We start from the raw sequence: 22,876 nt of genomic DNA, 5'->3' as shown, positions 1-22,876 counted from the left end.
CTCCACCCCTCTGAGCTCGCGCCTGCGCAGTGGCCCTGGGAGCACTGCTCCGCCGGCTTTAGGCCGCCCCGCTGGTGGTATCCGCTTGTTCCTGGGCACGGGTCACTGTCTTGTATTTCTGATCGGACTGTAACTTTTCAGCGCCGTGCCCAGAGTAGCCGCGCACACCTGGTTTGTGCCCACCCACTCTCGCGCTTGCTGCCCGCGTCTCCCAGTTGTGACCCCATTGAGTCCCCGCTAGTGGCCGCTTTCCGCTGGCCCGCGGTGGATGGCGGGGCGGGCTGGGCAGCAGCCTTCCTCCTGGATTTACCAGATGCTCACTGTTGGAGGACTCTGCAGTAAGTGATTTCACCCAAGGTCCTTCCTTTCCTAAAGTGACCGTCATTAAGACTTACTGTTAAACCCTGCAAGATTGGGGGTCTAGAATAACAAGCACGAGGCATGGGGGACATGCCCTCGGAAAGTTCCACTCCTTACTCTTGGGCCTCTGTTCCACTTCCTTGTTTCTGGGGCGGGGACCTGAAGAGCCCCTTGGAACCTTCTCCTGCTGCCGGGGAAGGTTCCCTGGAGTGTGCTGGCTTCTTATGGCTCCTAGGGCACATGACACCAACTGCTGGGAGTGTTGATTTCATTTAGGGTCCCAGGATGGAAGGCACCTATCCCTTTTGTGATTAGGCAGCCAAACGCACATAAAGATTATTACAAGTGCAGGGAGAGCAGCCCATGTGGAGTCAGAGTTGTGGCGAGGGCCACAGACTTCCGTCCGGGGGAGTTCAAACTGGTGGCTTAAAGCAAGCAGGCCAAAGTTCCAATTGCCATTGTGGCATATCTGCCCAGTTTATACAGTGTGTGGGGAGTCAGTGGGGCCAATCAGGCAGGGAGGTGGTCACTAGGGAGTAGCAGTGTGAGGCAGAGATACCTGGATAGATCACATTGAAGAAAGGGGATGAGGGAGCAAATAGTGGAAATAGTCCTGCTCCTAGGAATTAAACTTCAAAATGCATCCATTTTGGTTATCACCAGGATAGGGGTGCAGCTAAGAGGTAGAGTGCTTGCCTAGCATCCATCCATGCCTAGGATGGCCCTGGGTCCCATTCCCAGCCTTATAAACAAACAAAAAAAAAAAAAAAAAGAAAAAGAAAGAAAGAAAGGAAAAGGAAAAAAAGGTGAGGTAACCCAGATGGCAGAGTTCACTACCACAGGTGGGTGCTAAGAACAGGACATGTGCAAGGCAAGACAGACTTTGATTCAGTGAGTCTGGGAGACCAGCGTCCCACCCACAGGCTTGGGACACAGGGCAGAGGCTCCTGGGCCCTACTGCTGAGCTCCACCTCTAGCATGTCACCCAGAGCACTGCTCAGCTAGTCACTGGACATGGATATCACCAAAAGCCTCAGGTGAGGAGGGAGTCTAGAAATCCTATATAGGGCAGGTAATAGCAAGGGACCCTATTTTCCAGTCTGTTGCAGAGATCATATAGGAGCAAAACCACTCTTACCAGGCCTGAGCGCTTTGTTTCTAGTCTGCAAGCTTCCGTGTTAAGTGCAGGTGGCTGAAGCACTTGGGTTGGAACACCCTGTGAGTCTAATGATGGTCTGGTGGTAGCAACTCCCAGCACACTGGGTGTGACATGAGCCATCTTCCCCAACCTGTGGTGTGGCACCAGCTGGAGGCAGGTGGGCATGTTATCAGCTCCAGCAACTAGAAGAGGTGGCTTGGGTGCACCATCCACTGACCTGGGTCTCACTGCTGGCAAAGAGGCTGTTTGGTCCTGGTAGACAGCACACATATGCTGCAGGGGTGAAGCACTGCATGGGGGAATGGTGTCCCCTTCTGTGTTGTGGGGAGACACTCTGAATGACCATGCCTTCCAATACTGATGCACCAGGCTGACCAATCACTGCACTCGTTGTGGCTTGGGTGTTGACCCAGCTCGGATAGCAAGGCTGTCTTCTTTGTAGGTGTACCCCTGGGGTTGAGTTACACTCACCTGTTCCCTTGTAGCCCTGCCCCTTCTGCCCATTTATGGATAGAACCTTCTAAGAACAGTGTCCCCTGCAAGAATTAAGCTTTCAATCTCTCTCTCTCTCTCCCGCCTCTCATGACTTTCTCTTCTTCTCCCTTTTTGGGAGACTGAGGTCAAGAGCCAGGGAAAGTGTCCTGAAGCTTGTGTAAAGGTAAGTTGTGTCTGTGTCCCTACAAATTCACACAAGTGACCTTAGTTCAGCTGCCCATGCTGGTGGGGAGTGGCAGGTGGCTCCCGAACAGGGACATTTGGGGGGGGGGGTGTGAATTTGGAGGTAGACTTGGGTGAGCATGCTTTAGAAATTCAGAGAATTGTGGTGTTTTGGGGTTGTGAAAAAAGACAAATTGAGAGCCAGGGACGTTTAAAAATTATTATTGGCAATTGCACATCTTCAGAAAGAGATTTATCTGATGATCCTGGACACTTTAATTAACCAGAGAGGAAAACAGGTCAAAAGGGCCCAGCTGGCTCAATTCCTAAAAACAGTGACATATGCCCGTGGTTTTGTGAAGAAGATTCGCCAGATTTGCATGACTCGGGAAAGGCCAAGTAGAAAATTTCCTGAAGGCTGCCTCTCTGCCAAGCTACCAGGGGTACAATAGAAAATATTCAATATACTGCTCTAGAAATGTGTATTTTTGATAACTGAGACAAAGACCAATGGTTTTTGGAAGATTTGTTGAAAGGGCTGCAAAAAGCAATTAGAAGACTGGAGCAAGAAAACAGCCCACAACTGCTCCCAGGCGGTTTTCTCTATCTGTAGCAGAACTGAGGGCAGAGTAAATTCTCGCCCAGTCTGCAGCTCACAGACCGCAGACAGAGGGCCTTGGGGTGAGACCAAAGGCTCAGTCACAGCTGAACCTGACAGAGACAGTGACTCACCAACGGCCAGCAGAACTCATGGGTAGGGGCATGTGCTAGAGAGGAAACCAGCCCTGATCGGGTTTCCATGAGGCTGATCCAGGATGGAGGGAAGGAAAATGGACAGGAAGATACTGATGAAGCTGAGCCACAGTCTGAAGACTCCCAATCAGAGGGTGAGACTGAGCTGGAGGAGGACTTTGGTAGGTTATGTTTGACGGACCCTGCGTCCACCATTCTGATCTGGCCATTCTCCTCCAGGAGAACGAGGTTCAATAACTATTCTGTACTGGCTGTAGCCACACTTTTGCCACTCCAGTGTGGCCTTAGGACAGCACTGAAGGTGGGGAGGACATTGCAGATTTTCAGCTTTTCCCAGTTTTTGAGCAGGTTAACAAGCAAAACCAATGTGTCCACGTGCACGCTGTGGATCCTTTTAAAACTCTAAAAGAACTCAAAAATTCTTGCTGTACTTAACAGTCTAAATTCAGCATTTGTTCAAAGCCTGCTTTGTGTAGGCTTTATGTAGTGAGCCTGTGCCCCTGCATGACTGGATTACACTGGCTAAAGCATGCCTTTGGGGGGGGGGGGCGATTATTTATTGTGGCAGTCCAACTGGACCAATTATTGCACCAAACAGGCTGAGAGAAACTGCAGGCAAGGCTTTGAAGCCCCTCTAGAGATGTTAACTGAACTGGAGATTTTGCCAAGTTGAAAAGGCAGCTAATTATGATTTGCCAGTTTACGATCACGATCAGATTAGCTATTGTCGAATAAGCTCATTTATCTATTAAGCTATAATCACAAAAACCAAGGGGGAGATGGGACTAGAACCCCCCAAATAACCTCAATCATGCTTTAAACTTTTAAACTTTCTAAACTGTGACTCAGAAGGTCGCACAGCAGCTGAGCAACACGTCTTCCACAGCAATAGGCCCTTTAAGGAAGGTGGAAGGATTTGCAGACTGGCCAATGGAGAGGACCAGATCCAGTGACTGGGGGGCAGAGCTCATGTCTGCATTTTCCCAGAAGGTGCTTTTCTCTCCATCAGGCATGGAGGACCTAGAACCAAGACTCAAAGATGGAAACAACTGAGGATCAATCCAGAGACACCAGACCTGTCTCCCCCCAATAAGAGGAATTCAAAAGAAGAAGGGAAAGAAGATGGCCCAGAGACCCAATAGTGAAGCTACCCTCGGGGAAGCAGCCAAAGAATCTGATGCTGCAGGCTGAGCAAATGACTCCGCAGCAAGGAAAAACTAAGTCTCTAACTATGATGCTCGTCACAATACTAGCTCTACTGAGCTGCGAGGTAAAGGGGAATCAGGGGGAAACCTGTTGGGCATATTTTCCAGATCCACCTCTTGTACATCCAGTGGTGTGGACTGGAGAATCCATCCCAGTATTTACTCATGACTCATACATGGTGGGAGGATTTACAGACACCCATATTACTGTCACCCACGTGACTGGATTTACTTAGTCTGGCTATAGTGCTCAATTTCCTAGGTGTTGGTCCCATGATAAACATGCTGGCTGTCCAAAAGTATCCTTTGAGGAAAAGACAGCAGTTGGGGTCCTAGACCAGCTAACCGTACTATCCCCAGAGACTCAAAGCATTAAATCAGATCAGTTATTAAAATGGAACTTTCTCATAACAAGCCAATCATTTCAGCAGAATGTCCATGAATACCTCACTGTCCTAACTGTTCTGCGATACAAACTGGCATCTTTCATAAGTGGATGGATTGTAGAAATACTTTCCCAGTACAGCAAAAGGTGTCTAGAAATAGTGGGTACATTTTAGACTGACCTCCTAGATTTGACAAAAAGCATTTATGCAAGGGTGCTGCCATGACCCCTGGAGAATTTGTTAGTAACATCTTGACCTTCAGAAAAGGTGGTATTCAGAAAGATGTCTGGTGCTTAATTGCTGCCTCACAATTTTTTACATTTTACTGACAAATCTTTACCAGACTTTGTAGGCAAAAATTGTAAGGAGGGTTCCTATTATGGCCTGTTAACTCACTGTATCACCAGATATAGTAGAGGGAAAGGAGCGCAGATACAATACGTCATCAGCCCTCTTTGGTCTCATTGCCAGCTAATACTTCAGAGCCAGGGTACACTGAGGCTGGTTTCCAAGTCTTACAACAAGCACAAGCCCAGCTAGTGAGACCTAATGTGCTCTTGGACTCGGAGTATTGGGAGTAGTTGCCTTAGTTTCATTTATTGCTTCCATGGTCACAGCTTCAGTGGCCAATCTCAAAATATTCAACATGCAGATTTTCTTAATAATTTGACTAAGAACACTTCCAAAGCTCTTCATAATCAAAACAAATATTGATAAAAGGATTGAGACTAAGCTAAATGCTTTCGAGGCTACTGTCATAAATATTGGTAATGAGCTTTCAGCTTTGAAATTCAAGGAAAGGCTCAAACATCACGCTGACTGTGTGTGTATTAGTGCTGCCAAATACAGTGCTCCCCAATGGGATTGGGAGAAGGCTAGAAACCATTTGTTAGGTATTTGGCAGAATAATAAGAGCAGCTTGGATCTTTTGGAGTTCCATTACTATATACCAAGACATACAAAAGAGTAAGACTGATTTTTCGGATCCTACTTCTTTAACTGATCAAATACCTCGAGAGTTAAGTGGCTTTAACCCTGGAAGCATTCTTAAACACTCTGCATGGTACATCCTTGTACTGTTCTCCTTGCTACTAATTCTCTCTTGTGTTGTAATCATAGGATGTTGTGCCTTCAGGACAAGAATCCAGGGACTCGAGATAGTGACTCGTCACCTGCTTTTTCAAAGAAAGAAGGGGAAATATGTGGGGAGCTGCAGCTTTGAATGACCATGCCTTCCAGGCCTGATGCACCAGTCTCCCACCACATTTGTTGTGGCTTGGGCATTGACCCAGCTCGGACAGCAAGACTGTCTTCTTTGTAGGAGTGCCCCTGGCGTTGAGTTACACTCACCTGTTCCCTTGAAATCCTACCCCTTCTGCCCTTTTATGGATGGAACCTTCTAAGAACAGTGTCCCCCCCAAGAAAAGCTGACTTCCGAACGTGCTCGCTTGCTCTCTCGCCATCCTCTCGCGACTTTCTCTTGCTCTCCCTTTTTGGGAACCTGAGGCTGAGAGCCAGGGAAGCTGTCCTGAAGCTTGTGTAAAGGTAAGTTGTGTCTGTATTTTGTTCTGTGTCCTGCGCTAGTCGGGGGTGGCATTTTGTGGCCATGCAGGCTGGCACAGCAGCTCTGAGTGAGCTCCCCCATGTATACCCTCCAATGTCAGCGTTCTGAGGGGCTCCCTGCCCTGACCTGTGCAGACAGATCACCAGAGCACAGGCCCAGGCAGGCGGCCACTTGCCCTGCCTTCCCTGCCTCATCCTGCACGTGCCGTTCAGCTTCTCACACCCACTAACAGTATGATAAAGCATTTCCAGAATCTCATGTTTCTAATCCCAAGTTTGTCTTTAGAACTTTGTATTAAAAATATAAATAATTCCCATTAAGTTCATATGAGTCCACAAACATGAACCTATTTACATTTCGTGAAGGCAATGTTAGAAAGTCCTCACTGTGGGATCCTGGCCCATGGCACACAAGTGCCTGCCGGGTGCTAGCAGGTTGGCTCGCTGTCCTGATGGGCTGTGTGCTTCTCAACGGAAAAGGGAGACCCCGTGACAACATCCCAGCACTTTGGATGCACTCCCATGTCCTAGGCCAGGTGACAGAGGTTCCATCCCTCTGGAAGGTCTCAACCAAGACAATCGGGAGCTGCAGTGGCAGTGGGCTCATCTCCGGCCCCTCCCAGCAGGTGCAGACTGTCCTCATCGGATGCTCCCTCATCATCCTCAACTCCCGGCAGGTCCAGGGGGCGTTTCACACCCTGCTGCTTGGAGATGGCCAGAGCATACCGCAGGTTGTAGCGGTTCCAGTCACAGCTGTGGGCACAGGGCATCACGTCAGTACAGGCATCAGCTCCACTCCACCAGCACCCCGGCCCACCTGCTCCACAGGATCCTCTGCTTTCCCTGCCCAGATCTGGGTTCTGCCCAAACGAACGGCCTCCCTGCCAGGCCCTCGCACTGGTCATTTAGAGAGTCAATTGGTCACATCACACATTCCTGACACCAACAGCTCCCAGGAAGATAGCAAACCGACTCAGTGAAGGATCACTGGGGCAACGAGCTGGCTAGGCAGGGTCCTCCCCCAGACCCACAGTCGGGGCACACCAGCAAATCAGCAACAAGCCACCAGATGAGGAATGGCACCCTAAAGCCCAGCCTTCCTGCGGGGAAGCCTTGATGCCAAGGAAGCAGAGGCATTTGGAGGAAGGGCTTGTTCTAGACTCTGAGCCCCATTATAAAGACGGGGGACAGCTCAAGGATAGAACACCACTGGGACCAGACTCGAGCCTTGGCCCAGGGACCCAGACAGGGCAGGGAACAGACCTGTCACCAGCCCAGATGGGCACCAAAGAGAAGCAGACATCCTGACAGGGCAAGCTGGGAGATGCAGTCACGTTGTCTAAGAGAAGGGGTGGCCTTGCAGAGTACCTTCAGTGTCCAAGCACTGTCCAAGCCTCTTAGATAAACTATCATCATCAACACCAGGCACCCTGTCACCAGCCAGCTCCTACTGCTCATGCAGAAGACATGCAAATCCAGGACAGACACCCCGTCCTAGGACTGTGACAAATGCCTGAGGTGGGAGGTTCAAGCTGCACCTCAGGCACACCCCTTCTCTGCTCAGCTCCTTTAGCACCAGCTGCATCAAAGCTGTGCTTCAAACCCAGCATGGGTGGACACTCTCCAACTCTGGGACCTACTGTGCCCAGGTCAGGTGCTGCAGGGAGCAGTCCCAGGCACGGAACCCATGACAAGAACTCGAACCCCACCCTACTGCCAGCCCCGCACGTACAGCTTTGCCAGATCATCCAGGTGCCGCTGCAGGCTCTTCTGAAGGAACTGGACGGCAGGCAGCAGCCGCCCTGCACTGGAAAGGAGACACCCTCAGAGTGCGGTGGTTACTGGGGGGCAACACCAGGCCCCAGTGAATGCTGCTCTTGAACACAAAGCTCCCCATCACCACCGGGATCAGCTGGCCATGTGAAAGGTAACACCAACAGCAGGGAAGCCCAGCCTACCTGGGCTTCAGCTTCTGTCCATGGGACATGAGCAACTTCTGTGTCCATATGAGGTAGAATTCAAGGTGACGAGATACTTCAAATGAGGAAGCTAAAAACTCAAGTGCCTTTTCTACATACAGCTCAGGAAGAGAAGCACTGACAACTTCAACTGCAAAAGAAAAGCTACGCTTATTCTGTGACGAACCAAAGTAGCAAAGAGAGCAGTACCTCAGGCCCCTGAGCTTCCACCTGACCAGGCCCCTGCTCACTGTCTTCCCGTGGCACGGCCTCCAGGACTTCTTGTACCAGCTTCTTCTCGTTGAGCCGGAAGGCCATAAGGATGGCCCGAGTGAACTCCTGCTGGTGCAGGGCCTCCCGTACCCGCCCAGGGGTGATGCTGGTGTCCAGCTCATATGGGTCGAAGAGCATCTGGGCATCCAGGGAGAAGATGAGGAGCCCTTCTGTGCTGGTGGCTGCCCAGCAGCGCCCTGGGGGATGAAGAGTGAAAGAGATTTCTCAATCTTTAAAAGAAAGGCAAGATGTTAAATACATGCTCACGGTCCAAACACCGAAGTGCAGGCGGGCACCGGGACATCTTCCTTTTGCCACCCTGCCCCTGGGGAAGGAACTGCCTGGGTCACCCTGGAGGACGGCACCCCAGGCCTACTGCCTGCACACGTGAGCAAGGACACATGTGCCTGTTCCCTCTGCTTGCACCAGGAGGCTGTAAACTTTTCAGTATGAGAGAAGCCAAATGGTCCCTGCTGTAGCTGCACAGTGCCTGGGACACAATCACAAGTTGCAGGAATGAACAAACGTGATTGTCTCAGGAAAACCTGAGCTACAAAACTAGCAGGCTGGCGGGTGTGGTGGTATATGCCGGTCTTGCCAGCGACTGTGGAGGCTGAAGCAGGAGGATCGTTGATTTCAAAGCCAGCCTCAGAAACTTAGCAAGGCACTTAGCAATTCAGTGAGACCCTGTCTCTAAAACCGGACTGGAAATGTGGCTCAATGATTAAGCACACTGGGTTCAATCCCATTACCAAAAAAAAAACCCCTAGGTGGCTGGGCAGAAGTGGCCCTGGGGTCCTCTGGTTCACAGGATGCAAGACCCATGAGTGGTTCTGCACCTGGCTTTTTGCTTCATCCATTTTGGAAAGCGCTGGCTGATGATCCTCACCTTGCTCTGCCCAAGGGGACCCCGTGTTCCTGAAAGGCCCAGATGGACCCTCCTGCATGCTTGAGTGCGCTTAATAGCCTGAGGAGGCCGCCTCCCAGGATGGCCCTGAGCCACCACATATCAAAGCTTAATGTGCCTGGGGCTGGAGCTCTCAATAGCAGTCCCTTCTCAGGGACAAGGAGACCATATGGCAGCAGGGTTCATCACCACATTCCCACCTGTAGGGGACAGAGTGCAGTGCAGAGCCTGAGGGCAGCGCTGACTGACCTCCTCTGGGAACACAGGTCATGACACGTTGGGCCAACAACCCTTCACTCAGGGCTCACCAGTGGGAGAGAAGCGCAGTGAAGTCACTCTGATTTCAGGTTTAAAGTGGCGAGAACTCATGTCACCTGGGAAGAAAAGAACAACTGCAGTTACTGGGGAACAAGCACATTCAGATTGCTCCCCAGTAATCAGAAGATGCATAGGAATCCCTGATCCACCCTGTACCCCCACAGGGCAGAGTGGCATAGCTGTGCCTGGCAGGGATGTGGCACCAGCACCCCACCTACTGGGTCTTCCCCAGGCACCTCCCCCATCCAGCAAGACATTAAGATGCAGTAACTGCTGACTCCGTCAACTGCAGCCCCAACCAAGAGAGCAGAAACACTGCCACAAGAAAGACCAGGCGACAGGCAAGACACAGAAGGGGACCTCTGCTCACCTTTCTTCACACCTGGCAACGGAATAGCAACCCCGTCCTCTTCCCCGGCATCTTGGTCAATGAGCGCCAGGTTGCCAAACTCCGTCATCTTTCTTCGATTCAGAAATTCCTAGAACAGCAAGAGCCATGAACACCTCCTCCTCATCTCCCTCTCTTGCTTGTGTGCCAAGCAGACAAGCCACCCACAGTGGACAAGCCTCTAGCCATGAGTGGAATGGAGACCAGACCACAAGTAGGCCCTGAGAACACAGGACAAGGCCAAGGGGTGCTGTTCCCGGTCCCCAGTCTTCCTCCAGGGCTGGCTGCACAAAGCGCAGGGTGAAGGCCACTGGAGCCAACTGTAGGAGCCCCACTCACCCTTGCACACTGGACACCACTGCCACCATTACAGGGACAGGCCCTCGCCCACAGCAGACATCTGCTTGCACATGAGGGCAGCTGCTCCCCGAGGGAAATGTGGACACTTTCTCAGGAGCAGGAGGGTGGCTTCTGGCACCACAGAAGGCCCTCAACTCTGCCCAGAGGCCTCGGTTCTCCTCAGTCCACACCCTGCACTCCTGTGAGACCAGGGCACGAGGACCGACTTGGACCACAGTCTGAGGTGTGCAGAGGGCAGGCACCTGTGGGCAGTGGAGGAAGAGCCCTCCCACACTGCAACCAGAAGGATGGCCCAGGTGCAGGCAGCCCACCAGCACCTTCCACCCCGACTCCTTCCCTTACAGGGCTTAGTGTATGGCCCAAGCCAGTGCACTGGGCACTCCAGCCCTGGCAACCCGCTCAGGTGGGGTCAAACTCTAAAAGTGGGGAAAGTGCCAGGCCCTGGCAGGTACTGCAGGCATGTGGCTCAGGAACCCGCTCAGCCAGTCACACCTGTATGTTGATGCTGACCTCACAGCTTGGCTGGGGCCCAGGTTGTCAGAAGCACCTATGTCAGGGCCCACACAACTGCTCACCTCCATGGCGTCCAGAGAGAGGTTGCAGGAGAGCTCAAACCGCTTCACCAGGATCTGCTCCCGGACGTGGTAAAGGCACACAAACCTGGACATGCCCCCCGCCAGGATACTCTGGCCGTCTGCAGAGTAGCACAGAGTGGTGAAGGCCCTGGGCAGAGGACAAAGGCACTCAGATTCACACCAGGCCTCTTGACGTGCAGCTCTGAAGAAGTCAGAACCCCACACCAGCGTCCCCAAAGGGGAGCTCTCTCTCCTCTCCAGCGCCTCTGAGGCTCCCTGCCTGACCTCACGTAAGACTCTCACACCCATGGCCTCCAACAGTGTGTGCCCCCACTGTCAGGAGAGAACCAAATATATCTGCCAGGAGGCAGAACAGGACCACGTGGCTAAAACCAGTCCATGTTGGCACATATAGTCACCCGCCCACTTCCAGCTCTCCCACAGCCCCTTGGTAGGTCTGCAAAAAGCAGCAGCTATGCCCTGACTGCCCTGGGTGCCAAGACAGGGAACAATGGCCTTGGGACAGCAACGGTTTCTGAGATATGACACTAAAAGAACAAGGGATAGCAGAAAAAAAAAACAAAACATAAAACCTGGATGCCACCCAAATTTGTGACACCACCACAGAAGAGGGCAGAGCCAGCAAGCGCACCACCTCTGCTGGGCAGAGGAATACCGGCTCTGGACACTGATGCACCCGAGCAGACTGGCTCTATCTAAGGAAAGGACGTTGGTGACAACACAGGGAAAAGGGACCTGGTGCGTAACTGGTGGGAATGCAAAACAGGGCAGCCACTGCAGAAACAGCCTGGTGGTTCCCCACCGACACAGAACCAGGCTCGGTGGATGCCTGCCAAGCACCTGGAAGGCAGCTGATGTACAGGAGGGTCTGCTCTTGTGCAGGGCGGCTTTGGGCCTTTTTGTTTTAAACACCAGGCTGATGACATCATTGGAGAGAGGGAAGTTTGGAGTTGGTTCAGACTTTGGGCTGTGCACATTCACATTCAGCAAATTAAGACCGCCTCCCCAACCCCTTTCTCCTGCAGTGGTACTCTCAAGAACTAAGAATTACACCAGAAAGAAAGTGGCTGTAGGGCTGGGTGTGATGGTGCAGGCCTGTAATCGCAGCGGCTTGGGAGGCGGAGTCAGGAGGATCACGAGGTCAAAGCCAGCCTCTGTAACAGTGACATGCTAAGCAACTCTGTGAGACCCCGTCTCTAAATAAAATACAATATAGGGCTGGGAGTATGGCTCAGTGGTTGTCTCTGAGTTCAATCCCTGGTACCCCCCGACCCACAAAAAAGTGGCTGTAGGAATTTGGTCCCAGGGTCCTGGTTGGGGGAAGGCCTCAGAAACCCCCAGTCCCTACAAGCTGACAAGCCAACAGGAGCGTGCGAAGCAGCTCTGGCCTGTTCCCTGCTGGCACTCACTTGCCCTTGGCCGAGTGCTTGGCCGTAATCTTGTCCAGCTCCTTCCTGCCTGTCTTGAGGTCATGTCTGCCTTCGATGGAACCCGTCTGTATCGCGTTCTCAGGGTCCCAGAAGGTGATCTGTGAGTTTAGCGTGGCCACAGCTAGCTCTGCACCATCAGGCCGAAAAGTCACAGCTAGAGCTAGAGAAAAACAAGCCTCAGGCTCTGAGAAAGACCCCCAGCTTGGCAGACAGGCCATGCTCCACACCCCAGGAGACCCACAGCCCCTCTAGTGCACAGGAAGCTCCCCCCAGGGGAGGTGCCAATGCCAGCAGGCAAGGGAACAAGCTGGAGGAGACAGGGAGACCCCCAGGACCCGTGATCAGGCTGGACTGGCCAGAGGTAAGGCTGGCAGCTGAGTCACAGAAAGACCACTCAGGGGTAAATGGACCGGCCAAGTGCAGAGAGGACATGTAGCGAGGGCTGCAGTTGCTGAGCCTGGAACAGGGGTGGGGGGTGAAGCAGGGCCTAAGGCCTGATTCAGGAAAGATGAGGGGTGGTCAGGCACCCCCACAGCGGGCTCATTCCCAGGCCTATCAGCAGTGTACCAGCCACTGACTGGTTAAGCACAGCGGCAACTCTAGAAAGCAGGGGGAGCAGCTGCCCCTGGGAGCCCTGTGCGCAGCAGACTGGGAGCCCAGCTGAACCCCCAGCCCCAGGGGCGTGATGCTAGAAGCACTGCCGCCCGGTGTTGGCTAAGCACCGTCAGCCTCCGGGCTGCCCTGCACTGCGGGGTCTGGGCTATTCTTCTCACCTGCTAGGCTCATGTCACACACACAACCAAGAGCCAGGCAGGCAGAGGGACGAGATGAGACCAGAGCTAGACAAGAGCAAGACACACTTTGACCCCTGGTCACTGTCTGCCAACCCCAGCTGCAGCTCACCATCGGACGTGAGGGTCAGCGTCTCCTTGGTTCTCCAGCTGTCAAACATGTCCCACAGGCGCACCGTCTTGTCCCAGGAGGCAGTGGCCAGGATGGACTTCATTGGATTAAAACACAGACCACTGATGGGCCCCTCGTGGCCAGACAAAACCTACAGAGGCACAGAGGCGTGAGAAGGGCCGACACGGTGCTCCAAGAGCTCCACACCACACGTGAGAGGGAGGCCAGCTCCACCCCTGCCCTCTGCCAGGCCTGCAGGAGAGGGCCCCACGTCCCCAGCCAGCACGCCAGTGCTCTGGGGGCCAGACCAGGGTGGCCCCTTCCCCATCAGGGCACGGCCCCAGGGACACGCTGGCTCTTACATCAAGGAGCCTGCCTGTCTGCATGGACCACACAAAGATCTCAAAGGAGTCCTGGGCCCCGGCAGAGATGATCTCCCCACTTGAGTCGACGGCCACACAGGAGAACTGGGTGGGACGCGGAGACGTGAAGGTACGGAAGTTCCGGTACCTGTGGGGAAAGAAGCCCACGGCTGGCATTACAAGCCAGTGTCAGACACCCTCGCCTGTATGTGGGCAGCCACACCCACGGCAGAGGCCATCACCTGTGGAGGTCGAAGGCACGCACCGTGCCGTCCAGGGAAGAGGTCACGATGACAAAGCCGGTGGCAGTAAATGCCACACCAGTGACCCCACTGGAGTGTTCCGTGAAAGTGATGAAGCAAAAGCCACTGAGGGTGTTCCACACCTTGACCTGCAGCGGGACCCGAGGGACAGTGTGAGCACAGCCAGCCACCTGCCTCCAGGTGAGCGAAGCCTGAGGCAGAGAAGCGAGCACCTGACCACCTCAGACCCAGCTGGGGCAGAAATGGGACACAGGACACCCCAGCCCTCACCATTCAAATTCCTGTACATGTCCCCAATCTTCAGAAGCCAGCAGGAGCCACCCACAGCTCTGCATGGATGAAGGCCCACCCTGCTGTCCAGTGCTGGCCAATGCCCACCTTGCCGTCGTCCCCACCAGTGACGATATACTGCCCGTCCGGAGAGTAGGCCAGAGATACCATGCTGTTGAAGTGGCCTTGCTGCTTCAGCACATAGGACTCACTCTGCCATTCCCACACCAGCAGCTGGCCAAGGCCTGTGGGTACAGGACCACAAGTCCCTGACTGATCCTGACCCCAGGTCAGCTGGGGCTGGACTGCCCTGTTCAAAGGCACTGCACACAGCACAGACCCGAGGACCAGGGCAGAGAGCAGCCCCTGCCTGGCAGGTGGCTGGAGTGCAGGCCACTAGCCTCGACTGCAGACCTAGACACTGAGGCCAAGAGGCCATTCAAGGAGCTGTGGGCAGGACCACAAGTCAGACAAGAAACCCCAGGCCCCAGACCGGAGAGGAGCAATCACCCTGGAAATCACTCTCCTGGCCACGTAAGCCCCTGAGGAGCTGTTCTGCTCACAGCCATGGCCTGTGCCTTGTGGCCTGAAGCCCACGACACCGAGGGGCCTCAATGGTCCTCTGGCAGACTTTTCTAGGACATTCGATCTCTACAGCTCGGCATGGAAACAAACCTGAGCAGCCAAAGGCAATCCAGTCCCCAGAGCTGTTGATGGCAACTGAAGTGATCCTCTGATCTGAGATGCTGAGCAGAAAAGGGCAAGAAGAGATGAGCAGAGGAGTGCCCGTCAACCCAGGGCCGCCCCTCCCTGCAGCATCCTCAACTGCACTCACTGTGGAACTAGTACTCTAATTTTTTCTGTTTCAAAGATGAAGAACAGAAGAGAAAAACCAAGGATAAAGAATAAAAACACCACCTCTGAGACCAAAATCCAGGGCCACAACACAGGCTACAGGCTGGTGGGAGCCACCCCGGGGACTGTAGCAGGCTCCCTGATGACCCCCAGCAATCACTAGGCCCCGGGGCAGGTGCACAAAAGCCCAGCGAGCAGAGGATTCACCTCAGTGAGTGGATGAGGTTGAATTCTGGGAGCTCATGCAGATGGAAGATTCCAGAAGCAAAACCTGTGACCAAGAGGCGAATCTTCTTGTGATATGCCGCAGCTGTCACGCTGTTGAAGTCACCTTCTTTATTGAAGAAGTACCTGGATTGATGATAGGTGGAGTACTGTAGAAGGAGGACCATGGACCTAGCTGGCAGATCACCCTGCTCACCTCAGATGGCCACACCCCAGCTGCACCCAGGCACCGGCTCACTCAGCTATGTTCTGAGCTCAGGACCAAGACACCTCTTATTATGTGGATATGAAGTGTCCCCCAAAAGCTCCAGCCAATGCAGGGATGTTCACAACTGGACTGTGAGAGCAGTGACCCAACCAGAACGGCTGTTAGGGTTAGGGTTAGGGTTTAGGGTTTAGGGTTTAGGGTTAGGGGTTAGGGTTAGGGTTCATGTAGCAGGAGAGGGTGGTATGTCTGGAGGAGGGGCCCCTGGAAGGGTGCCTGTTCTTCCCTGCAGCCTTGGCCCCACTCTGCTTCCTGACCTAGCCAGCAGCTGAGCAGCTTTGCTCTGCTGGGCCCTTCCGCCATGATGCTGCTGCCTCACCATGGACCCAGAACAATGGAGTTAGCCATCTATGGACGGAGACCTCTGATATCATGAACCAAAACCACACTTCTCCTCCTGCAGTGATCCTTGACAGGTATTTTGGTCACCACAACACAAAAGTAAACAATGCCTCTTAGATGGTCTCCCCTCCTGCCCCTTGCCAAAGAGGGTAGGGTGTTCACAGGCAACATCACCTACAGGGAGGCAGGGGGTAGGTGCCCATCACTTCCTGCCCAGATAACCAAGGTGACCCTGATGACACCTCTGGCTTTATGTGATCTAACCCATTCCTGGCTCCACATATGCACAGCACAGCTGCCCTCACCTTTCCCTCTTAAGGTGACTGATGCCAAAAGGGCCATCCCCCACACTCTACACTGGTGACCGCAGTCCCTGCCAGTGAGTGACCCTCACTGGACAGTGCCTTGCAGCTCCTCCTTCCTGGGGTCCCCTTCAGTCCTCACCCAACTCCTCACCACAGCTGCACTGTTCTGAGACTCCCATGGGCCCCCAAAGTCCAGCCAGACCTGCTCCCCCATCTCCACCTCCGCCTGCCCACGGCCCAGCACACTCCCTCCTCTCACATCCTAAATTCCCTCTTAGCCCGGCACCTCCAAGGCCAGTCTAGTCCAGCTGCCCTAGCCCCAAGGTCCTGCCCTTGTCTCTCCCCAAGGTCCACTCCCCTTCAAGCCAGGGAACCTCCCAGAACAGAACTGAACATGGACACCCCCACCCCATGGCCTAGCATGAGGCCACCTGCCATACCACACAACCACACTACCACTGTGCATCTCTCATTCTGCCTGCCTCTCAACTGGGAGGGAGCCTCACTAGACAGATAATAGGTCCAGGCCAAAGTAACTGCTGAATGGAGGCATCTAGGCTAGTGAAGTACACAACAGGGCAGGTTACAGGGGATGCATGGTCCTCAAGTGACCACAACCTACCTATGCCCTGTACCCTGACCCTAGGACAGTTTCTTAGCCACCCAATAGACCTGGTTTGGAGAGGCCACAACCCTAGTCTGTGAGGTCCTAGTCACCCACCTGGCTGTGTGCTGCTAGAGAAAATGATAAGCGTGGAGCTGCCCAGCCCAGCCAATGCAGGGATGTTCACAACTGTGAGAGCAGTGACCTAACCAACCCACCCCAGTCTGAATGGCTGACTGGGTGGGTACTAAACATGAAGCAGGAGAGTGTGCTATGTCTGGAGGAGGGGCAGCCCAGAGCTCTAGGGGACAGGAGCCAGAGAACCCACCTTTCACACCCAGCCAAGTGCGTCCTCCTCGCCTTCATCTCATACCTCATCACCTCAGCCCAGCTCATGCTGAGCGCACTATGGACCCCTTGTCCCCGAGGCAGAGGAAGGCTCACCTGCACTGAGCAGTTCAGGGGCTGGCAAAGCCACAGCATTCTCAGGCACACCTCCCTCTCTGCCCCGCCTCCACGTCCTGCCCCAGATCACTAAGGCAGTGGCCGGGGCTCTAGGTCCTGGGCATGGTCTCAACACCACAAATACTCATGGGGTCTCAAACCCAGATCCAGACAAAGGTCTGTTCTCTGGATCTCCATGTGAAACCCATGTTTACATCTGAGGGTAAGAGACGCCACCACCACACAAGTACCACACCAAGGCCACCACTGCCCTCAAGACCTACTTGGCCAGACGCGAGTACTTCACTTTTCCCTTCTTCTCCTCCTCAGCGGGTGTGGCCTTCCCCCGAATGGTGATCTCTCTCTGTCCCTCCTCCTCCTCCTCCTCCGCCTCCGCCTCCGCCTCTTCTCGCTGCAGCAGATCTGCCTTCCAGCCTGTGGGGGCTTTCAGCCTCAGGCCCTCTGGGGGTGTGTCACACTGCCACACACACAGGGCTCCATCCTGGCTGAGTGAGTACAGCTGCAAGGGAAGCACATGGCTGGGCCTGAGCCAACCAACCTGACCCAGGCCAGCCACAAGCCTCTACAACCAAGAACCCCCTTTCCAGCTTAGCTTCTGGACACAGTTCCACTCAAGGCCCCTCTGAACTGCAACTCTAAAGGTCTCCCCGACAATTAGGACAGCCAGGCAGCACTCAGGGAGGAAGGACCTGCAGCCTGCCCCAGGGCACTGCCCCATCACTGCTGGCCTAGGGATCTGGGGCCCAGGGCATACATCCAGGCTGTTGGACTCGAAGAAACAGGCCACGATGGCATCCTTATGTCCCCCCAGTGCGTAGTAGATGAGGTTGTCCCAGCGTTCAGCTCCAAACACCCAGGTGGACATGTCTTTGCTTCCAACCACAAAGCACCTGGAACAAGACAACACAGCTCCTCAGCGTTTGTGACCAAGTGCCACTACCACCACAGCAGTCCATGGCAATGGAGACTCATCTGCCCTCCAACATGAGCTGTGCAGAGACCGCCTGATCCCCTGTGAGGGACTGAGAGGTGGCTCGGGTGCCTGTGGGCACAGGAAAGGCTTCCCAAAGCAGCCCTGTCTCCTCTCTGGAGCTGCTGCACCCATCATGTGCCTTTCCTGGGAGGCCACCTCCTTACACCCTCCAGGTGCAGCCAAGACTCAATTCCAGTGCACTCTGTATATGGCACAAATAGTCATACACATAGGACTTAGTGGCCCTTGGTGGAAGGAGGACAGCCACAAGGTACACCTGCCCAAGCCTGACCCACAGTGTGGGAAACCATCCTTACACGTAACTGAGTCACACTCTCTGGCTGGGTGCTGAGGCGCTCAGTCACAGAAATGTGGCAGAGCTTTCCCCACCCTTCTTGGGTGCGAGGGTCAGTGTCTCATGAATGGGTGTGTCTTGCTACAGCCCATGGGTGGAGCTATGCTCACCTGTTCCTTTGTAATATAATCCCTTGCCCTGTTTAGGATGGAATCTTCCATGGAAGTGCCTTGTGTGTGTCCCCTTCTCTTACTGTGCCCTTGGGTGTGGCCTACCCAGGTGTCAGTCAACCTGCTGACAGTGGACGACATCATGAAGATACTCAGCCCCCTGAAACCTGACCCCTTGCCTCATTTGAATAGCTTCTCCTCAATAAAAGGGGTCAGCGCGTGCTCTCGATCTCTCTCTTTCCGCGGACCCTTAAGGTCAGAGGAGCCGTCACAGCAACCCCAAAGAAAAAGGTATTTGTGTCTCTTGTGTGGTTATTTTGTGCAGCCCAGTTAGCCCAGTTTAACTGGAGTGACCCCCGAGTCTTTTAGTCTCGAGAACAGAAACCCGGCACCACAGGACACTCAAGCATGCTTGGTGCATTCTCCCACACTGCAAGCCTGTCCTGGGTGCAGAACAAGGTGGTCCTGTGAACAAAAGCCATGCCACCTCTACCAGCTGCCGACCCAACAGAATGCAAACTGTCTTTAGGAGGCCAGGAACTCCCTGGTCACCTCTGGAGCAGGAACAGCTGTGGACACAGACTTGCTGTGGCAGGGCCTCAGGCAGTCAGCCTGCACATCATGACACTCACCAACTCCTGGCAGCACAGCTGCCTAGGGTGTGCGGTGACTCAGACTGAAACTTATTTTCATTTCCCCCCAAGATCCAGATTCTGATGTCTGATTTCTAGTAATAAAATGCCACATCACCGCAGACCTGACCAGGAGCTAGCGGCCCGGGCCTAATACCGTGGGCCACACCCGCACTACACAAGGCTCAGGTGAAGACATTTCAAAATGCATCCCTGGGGTGAGAAGGAAGCTGTCTGCCAGAGAGACTGGTCAAAGGCAGTCTTCAGCCCCACCTGGAGTCATCGGTCCAGTCGATGCACGTGGTCTCGTCGTATGGCCCAAAGTAGGTCTTATCTAGGACGAAGGCGTTGAATTCTCGCTTCTTTCCAGGGGCATGGTACATCTGAGCGAGGTTGCCCTTTGTGATGACAAACTTTCTATAGGAGATAGGGGCACAGACAACACTCAGAACCAATGACAATGACAGCCCTAATGCCGCAGAGCCTCAAGACACAGCTTGACCTGGAGGCTGCAGGGTGGCCGTGGGAGGGAACACGAAGAAACAGAACCAAGTGGCATCTTGCAACACAAGCCATCTGTTTGCAGGACACCAGCAATGCTAGAGGACCTAGAGCCCACCTTCCTCTGCCTGGCGGCTGCCCCCTCCCTCAAACAGATCAGGGGTTCCTGTGCCCACTGCTGCCGCACGCTGCTCATTTTTTATAGAAACAAGAAAATGAAAACAAACAAACAAAAAACAAAAAAAAAAAACTAGCAATAATGACAGAGTATGCCTCTAAGTGTCAGAGCTAGGTTCTGGGCTATGTGCCCAGGTGACCGCCCTGAGCCTGAGTGGGAGGAAGTGGGCAGGTGGGCTGGTGATCCAGCCACCCTTACCTGCCATCCGGAGAGAAGGAGACGCTGTGCACAGAGCCCTTGAAGTGGTAGTGGTGCAGCACCGACCTGCAGACCAAGCTGACCAGGAGTGCAGCACCCCCTGCAAGAGGCCAGGTACAAGCCTATAGCTACCTGGGGACCTCCAGACACCACACATGCCTCATCTGCAAGGTCAAACCATAGCAAGGTCCTGTGCTAACCATGGCTCCTGTGTGACTAGAATTCTGGCCCCAGGGGAGGCCAGAGGATGCAGAACCCATGCTTGGTACAACTTTGTCCTAGAGACCCACTGGAGTGTACAGTGGATGTCTCAGCCCCTGGCCCACCCTCAGCGGACCTGGTGTTTGCTTTATGCCACCTTCACACCCTAGTCCTTCCTCCCAGCCACTTACCTTCATCAACAATGATGGCGAGGCGGCCATCTGGGGATAGCCCCACACACTTGATGTTGTACCTAGTGGCCAGGGGTAGTGTGTCAGACTTGTTGCTGAAAGAGACAAAAACCATATTGTGCAGTGGATCTGTGTCATCAGACAAAAAGAGACAGGGCTGGCTTCAGACCAGAAGCCAACCCTCCCCACATGGCCTCGTCTCCATGCCACTGATTCTGCACAGAGTTCATCTCTCACACTCCCCACAGAGGAAGAAGGAATGGCACTGTCCCTGGAAGAAGCTTGGCAAGACACATTAAAACCTTTAAAAACAGGTTTTGGTTACAATCAACTTTGCCTCTAGACTGATATCCAATTAGATTCTGTACCAGTTCAAAGCCAGGAAACTGGAAACAAGCTGAGTGCCCATCAAAGGGTCCCACCACAATAGCCACATGTTGGCACACTGCTCATGTTTTCATAGAAACAAGAAAATGCAAACAAACAAAAATTAGCAATAATGACAGAGTATGCCTCTAAGTGTCAGAGCTGGGTTCTAGTTCTGTTGTTTTATTCTTAGTGAGCATGTTCTCCTAACTCTGGAGAGCCCCTCACTAGATGTTATTTAAACAAAACAATCCTAACAACATAGCAGCCAACCTGACCCAGGGGTCACCGACGTCCTTCACCAGTTACTCCCTGCAGGCAAAGCAGGTACCACTGCCATCTCATCTTACAGATGCAGAAAACATGGCCCAGGGTCACCCACTTGGAACAGCCTCAGAAACAAAAAGATGCCACTGAGACCATTGCGGAGGGTTGGCCCAAGGACTTTCCAACACTTCTAGGAAGGAACTGAGTGCTGCCTGTAATCAGACAGGGGGGAACTATGCACGTATTCAGAAGAAACATTTAAACCTGAGCAACCAAAAATGGTCTCCAGCTGCCAAACTGGAACTGGATACCATGGGACTGCCCATCCAACTAGGAGGCAAGGCCACTCGGGAGGCCTCTGAGCAGGGGTCAAGATGGCTTTTGCTCCCCCAACCAACATCTGACCTTAGAGAACGGAGGCACCTCTACCAATGGGGAGGTACTAACCTTGAGCCATACCACCTGCCTGTACCTCCATAGGAGAGGCAGGGTCCTTTCCCATGTTACTGACCTGAGTGGCACAATTAAAGATAATGTCAGCCTTGGAGACATTAGGGGCTGAGCTAAGACACTAGAATAAAGAACAAGGAACTGGGCAGGCAGTCCCACTTGATCTGTCTCAGGCCACCTAACTAGCGGGTGTGCCCTAAAAGGCAGGCGAGAAAGATGCCGGCTGCCTTCACACACAGGTGACCACTGTTACTAATGTCACTTCAGCATACTTACTTCTTAAGGTCAAATATTGTGACTCTATTCCCCACAGGACTGATAACGGAATTTCCATCGCATGTGAAATTTAAGTTTCCACGCCGATAAACTGTACCCAGCAAGTTTGAGAACTGAAAGGAAAATAAAGCCTTTTTAACAACAACAACAACAAAAAGCCTCAACTCCCTGAAGGGCAAAGTGAGGGTACTTGACAAGAGATGAAACCGAGGGCCAGGCTGCAGGGTTCCTGCTCATGTCGGGGGCATTTCCTGGGCAGGAGCCTAAAAACCAATCCTCAGGACCTCAGGGCTCCCCCAAAAGGGTAAGCTCCCAAGAGCGGCGGCGGCCTCTGCCAGGGGGAGGCGACAGAATTCACATTTCATGAGGATGAAGCTGCAACGGTGGACCGGGGCGAGGAGCATCCAGGGTGCAAGACATCCCCAACAGTGTCACACGACAGCACTGGCCGTACAGGAGATGCGGTCAACCCCGCAGACCTGGACCTCGCGCGCCGTCTAGAGGGGCTCGGCGCACACACAGCGACCCCCAGCGGCTACTAGCAAGGTGGTGGGGGGCTGCTTCAAGGGGCCAGCGAGCGGCGGCCTCTGTGGGCAGGAGGGCCATCTGTCGCCGTGCCAGGGCCCTCGGACCCTGTGGGGGCGGTCAGGGTGGGGCCGGACGCCTCGGGGACACACCGCCACGCCTGGTTTGCACTGCTGGGTCCGGCTCCGGCTGCGATTGGCGACACAGGGAGCGCTCGCAGGGACGGGGACGAGCACAGTGGGACCCCGCCTTCCTCCGCCTCGCGGCCGCCCCCTCCGTCAGGCCGACCAGGGGTTCCCGCGCCCACCGTCCTGCTCACCCGGTACGCGAACTTCATCGCGGCCACCACACGTGCCGCGCCCCAGTCCGAACGCCGAGTTCCGGCCTGCGAAAGAGGGTGCACACAATGCACTTCCGGGGCGGAGCCAAGGCCGACTTCCGCCGCGCGCACTTCCGGGGGTCCGTGGGAGGCTTCCGCCGC

The 22,876-nt window shown here is 54.0% G+C and overlaps 1 protein-coding gene and 1 long non-coding RNA gene across 3 annotated transcripts; one reads left to right on the top strand and one right to left on the bottom strand.

Annotated features, from left to right (window-relative positions):
* Nucleotides 1-15: 15 nt before the first annotated feature.
* LOC124089088 (uncharacterized) lies at nucleotides 16-12,107 on the top strand. Of its 2 annotated transcripts, XR_006850591.2 has the most exons (4): nucleotides 16-338; nucleotides 3,939-4,199; nucleotides 5,640-6,065; nucleotides 6,707-12,107. It is a non-coding gene; the product is annotated as an uncharacterized LOC124089088 (long non-coding RNA). The 2 variants fall into 2 exon arrangements; XR_006850590.2 differs by having other exon boundaries at nucleotides 17-338; nucleotides 5,640-12,107.
* On the bottom strand, nucleotides 6,345-22,855 carry Pwp2 (PWP2 small subunit processome component). Its single transcript, XM_046438950.2, has 21 exons — nucleotides 22,715-22,855; nucleotides 21,871-21,983; nucleotides 20,512-20,606; nucleotides 20,120-20,219; nucleotides 19,516-19,659; nucleotides 17,927-18,062; nucleotides 17,436-17,671; nucleotides 15,174-15,317; nucleotides 14,787-14,857; nucleotides 14,220-14,356; nucleotides 13,821-13,969; nucleotides 13,579-13,726; nucleotides 13,217-13,367; nucleotides 12,293-12,473; nucleotides 10,863-11,010; nucleotides 9,910-10,018; nucleotides 9,530-9,595; nucleotides 8,293-8,511; nucleotides 8,042-8,192; nucleotides 7,816-7,890; nucleotides 6,345-6,836 (listed from the first exon to the last, which is right to left on the bottom strand). Exons 1-21 carry the CDS (start codon nucleotides 22,730-22,732, stop codon nucleotides 6,650-6,652), a joined length of 2,778 nt encoding a protein of 925 aa, XP_046294906.1. The 5' UTR covers nucleotides 22,733-22,855; the 3' UTR covers nucleotides 6,345-6,649.
* Between the last annotated feature and the right edge of the window lie 21 nt (nucleotides 22,856-22,876).

The sequence above is a fragment of the Marmota monax genome, unplaced genomic scaffold, assembly GCF_021218885.2.
Source record: "Marmota monax isolate L192 unplaced genomic scaffold, Marmota_monax_Labrador192_F-V1.1 WCK01_AAM20220418_F8-fsc00125, whole genome shotgun sequence".
NCBI classification, from domain to species: Eukaryota; Metazoa; Chordata; class Mammalia; order Rodentia; family Sciuridae; genus Marmota; species Marmota monax.
The sequence above is the reverse complement of the archived record's forward strand: the minus strand, read 5'-3'. Positions and strand labels throughout refer to the sequence as shown.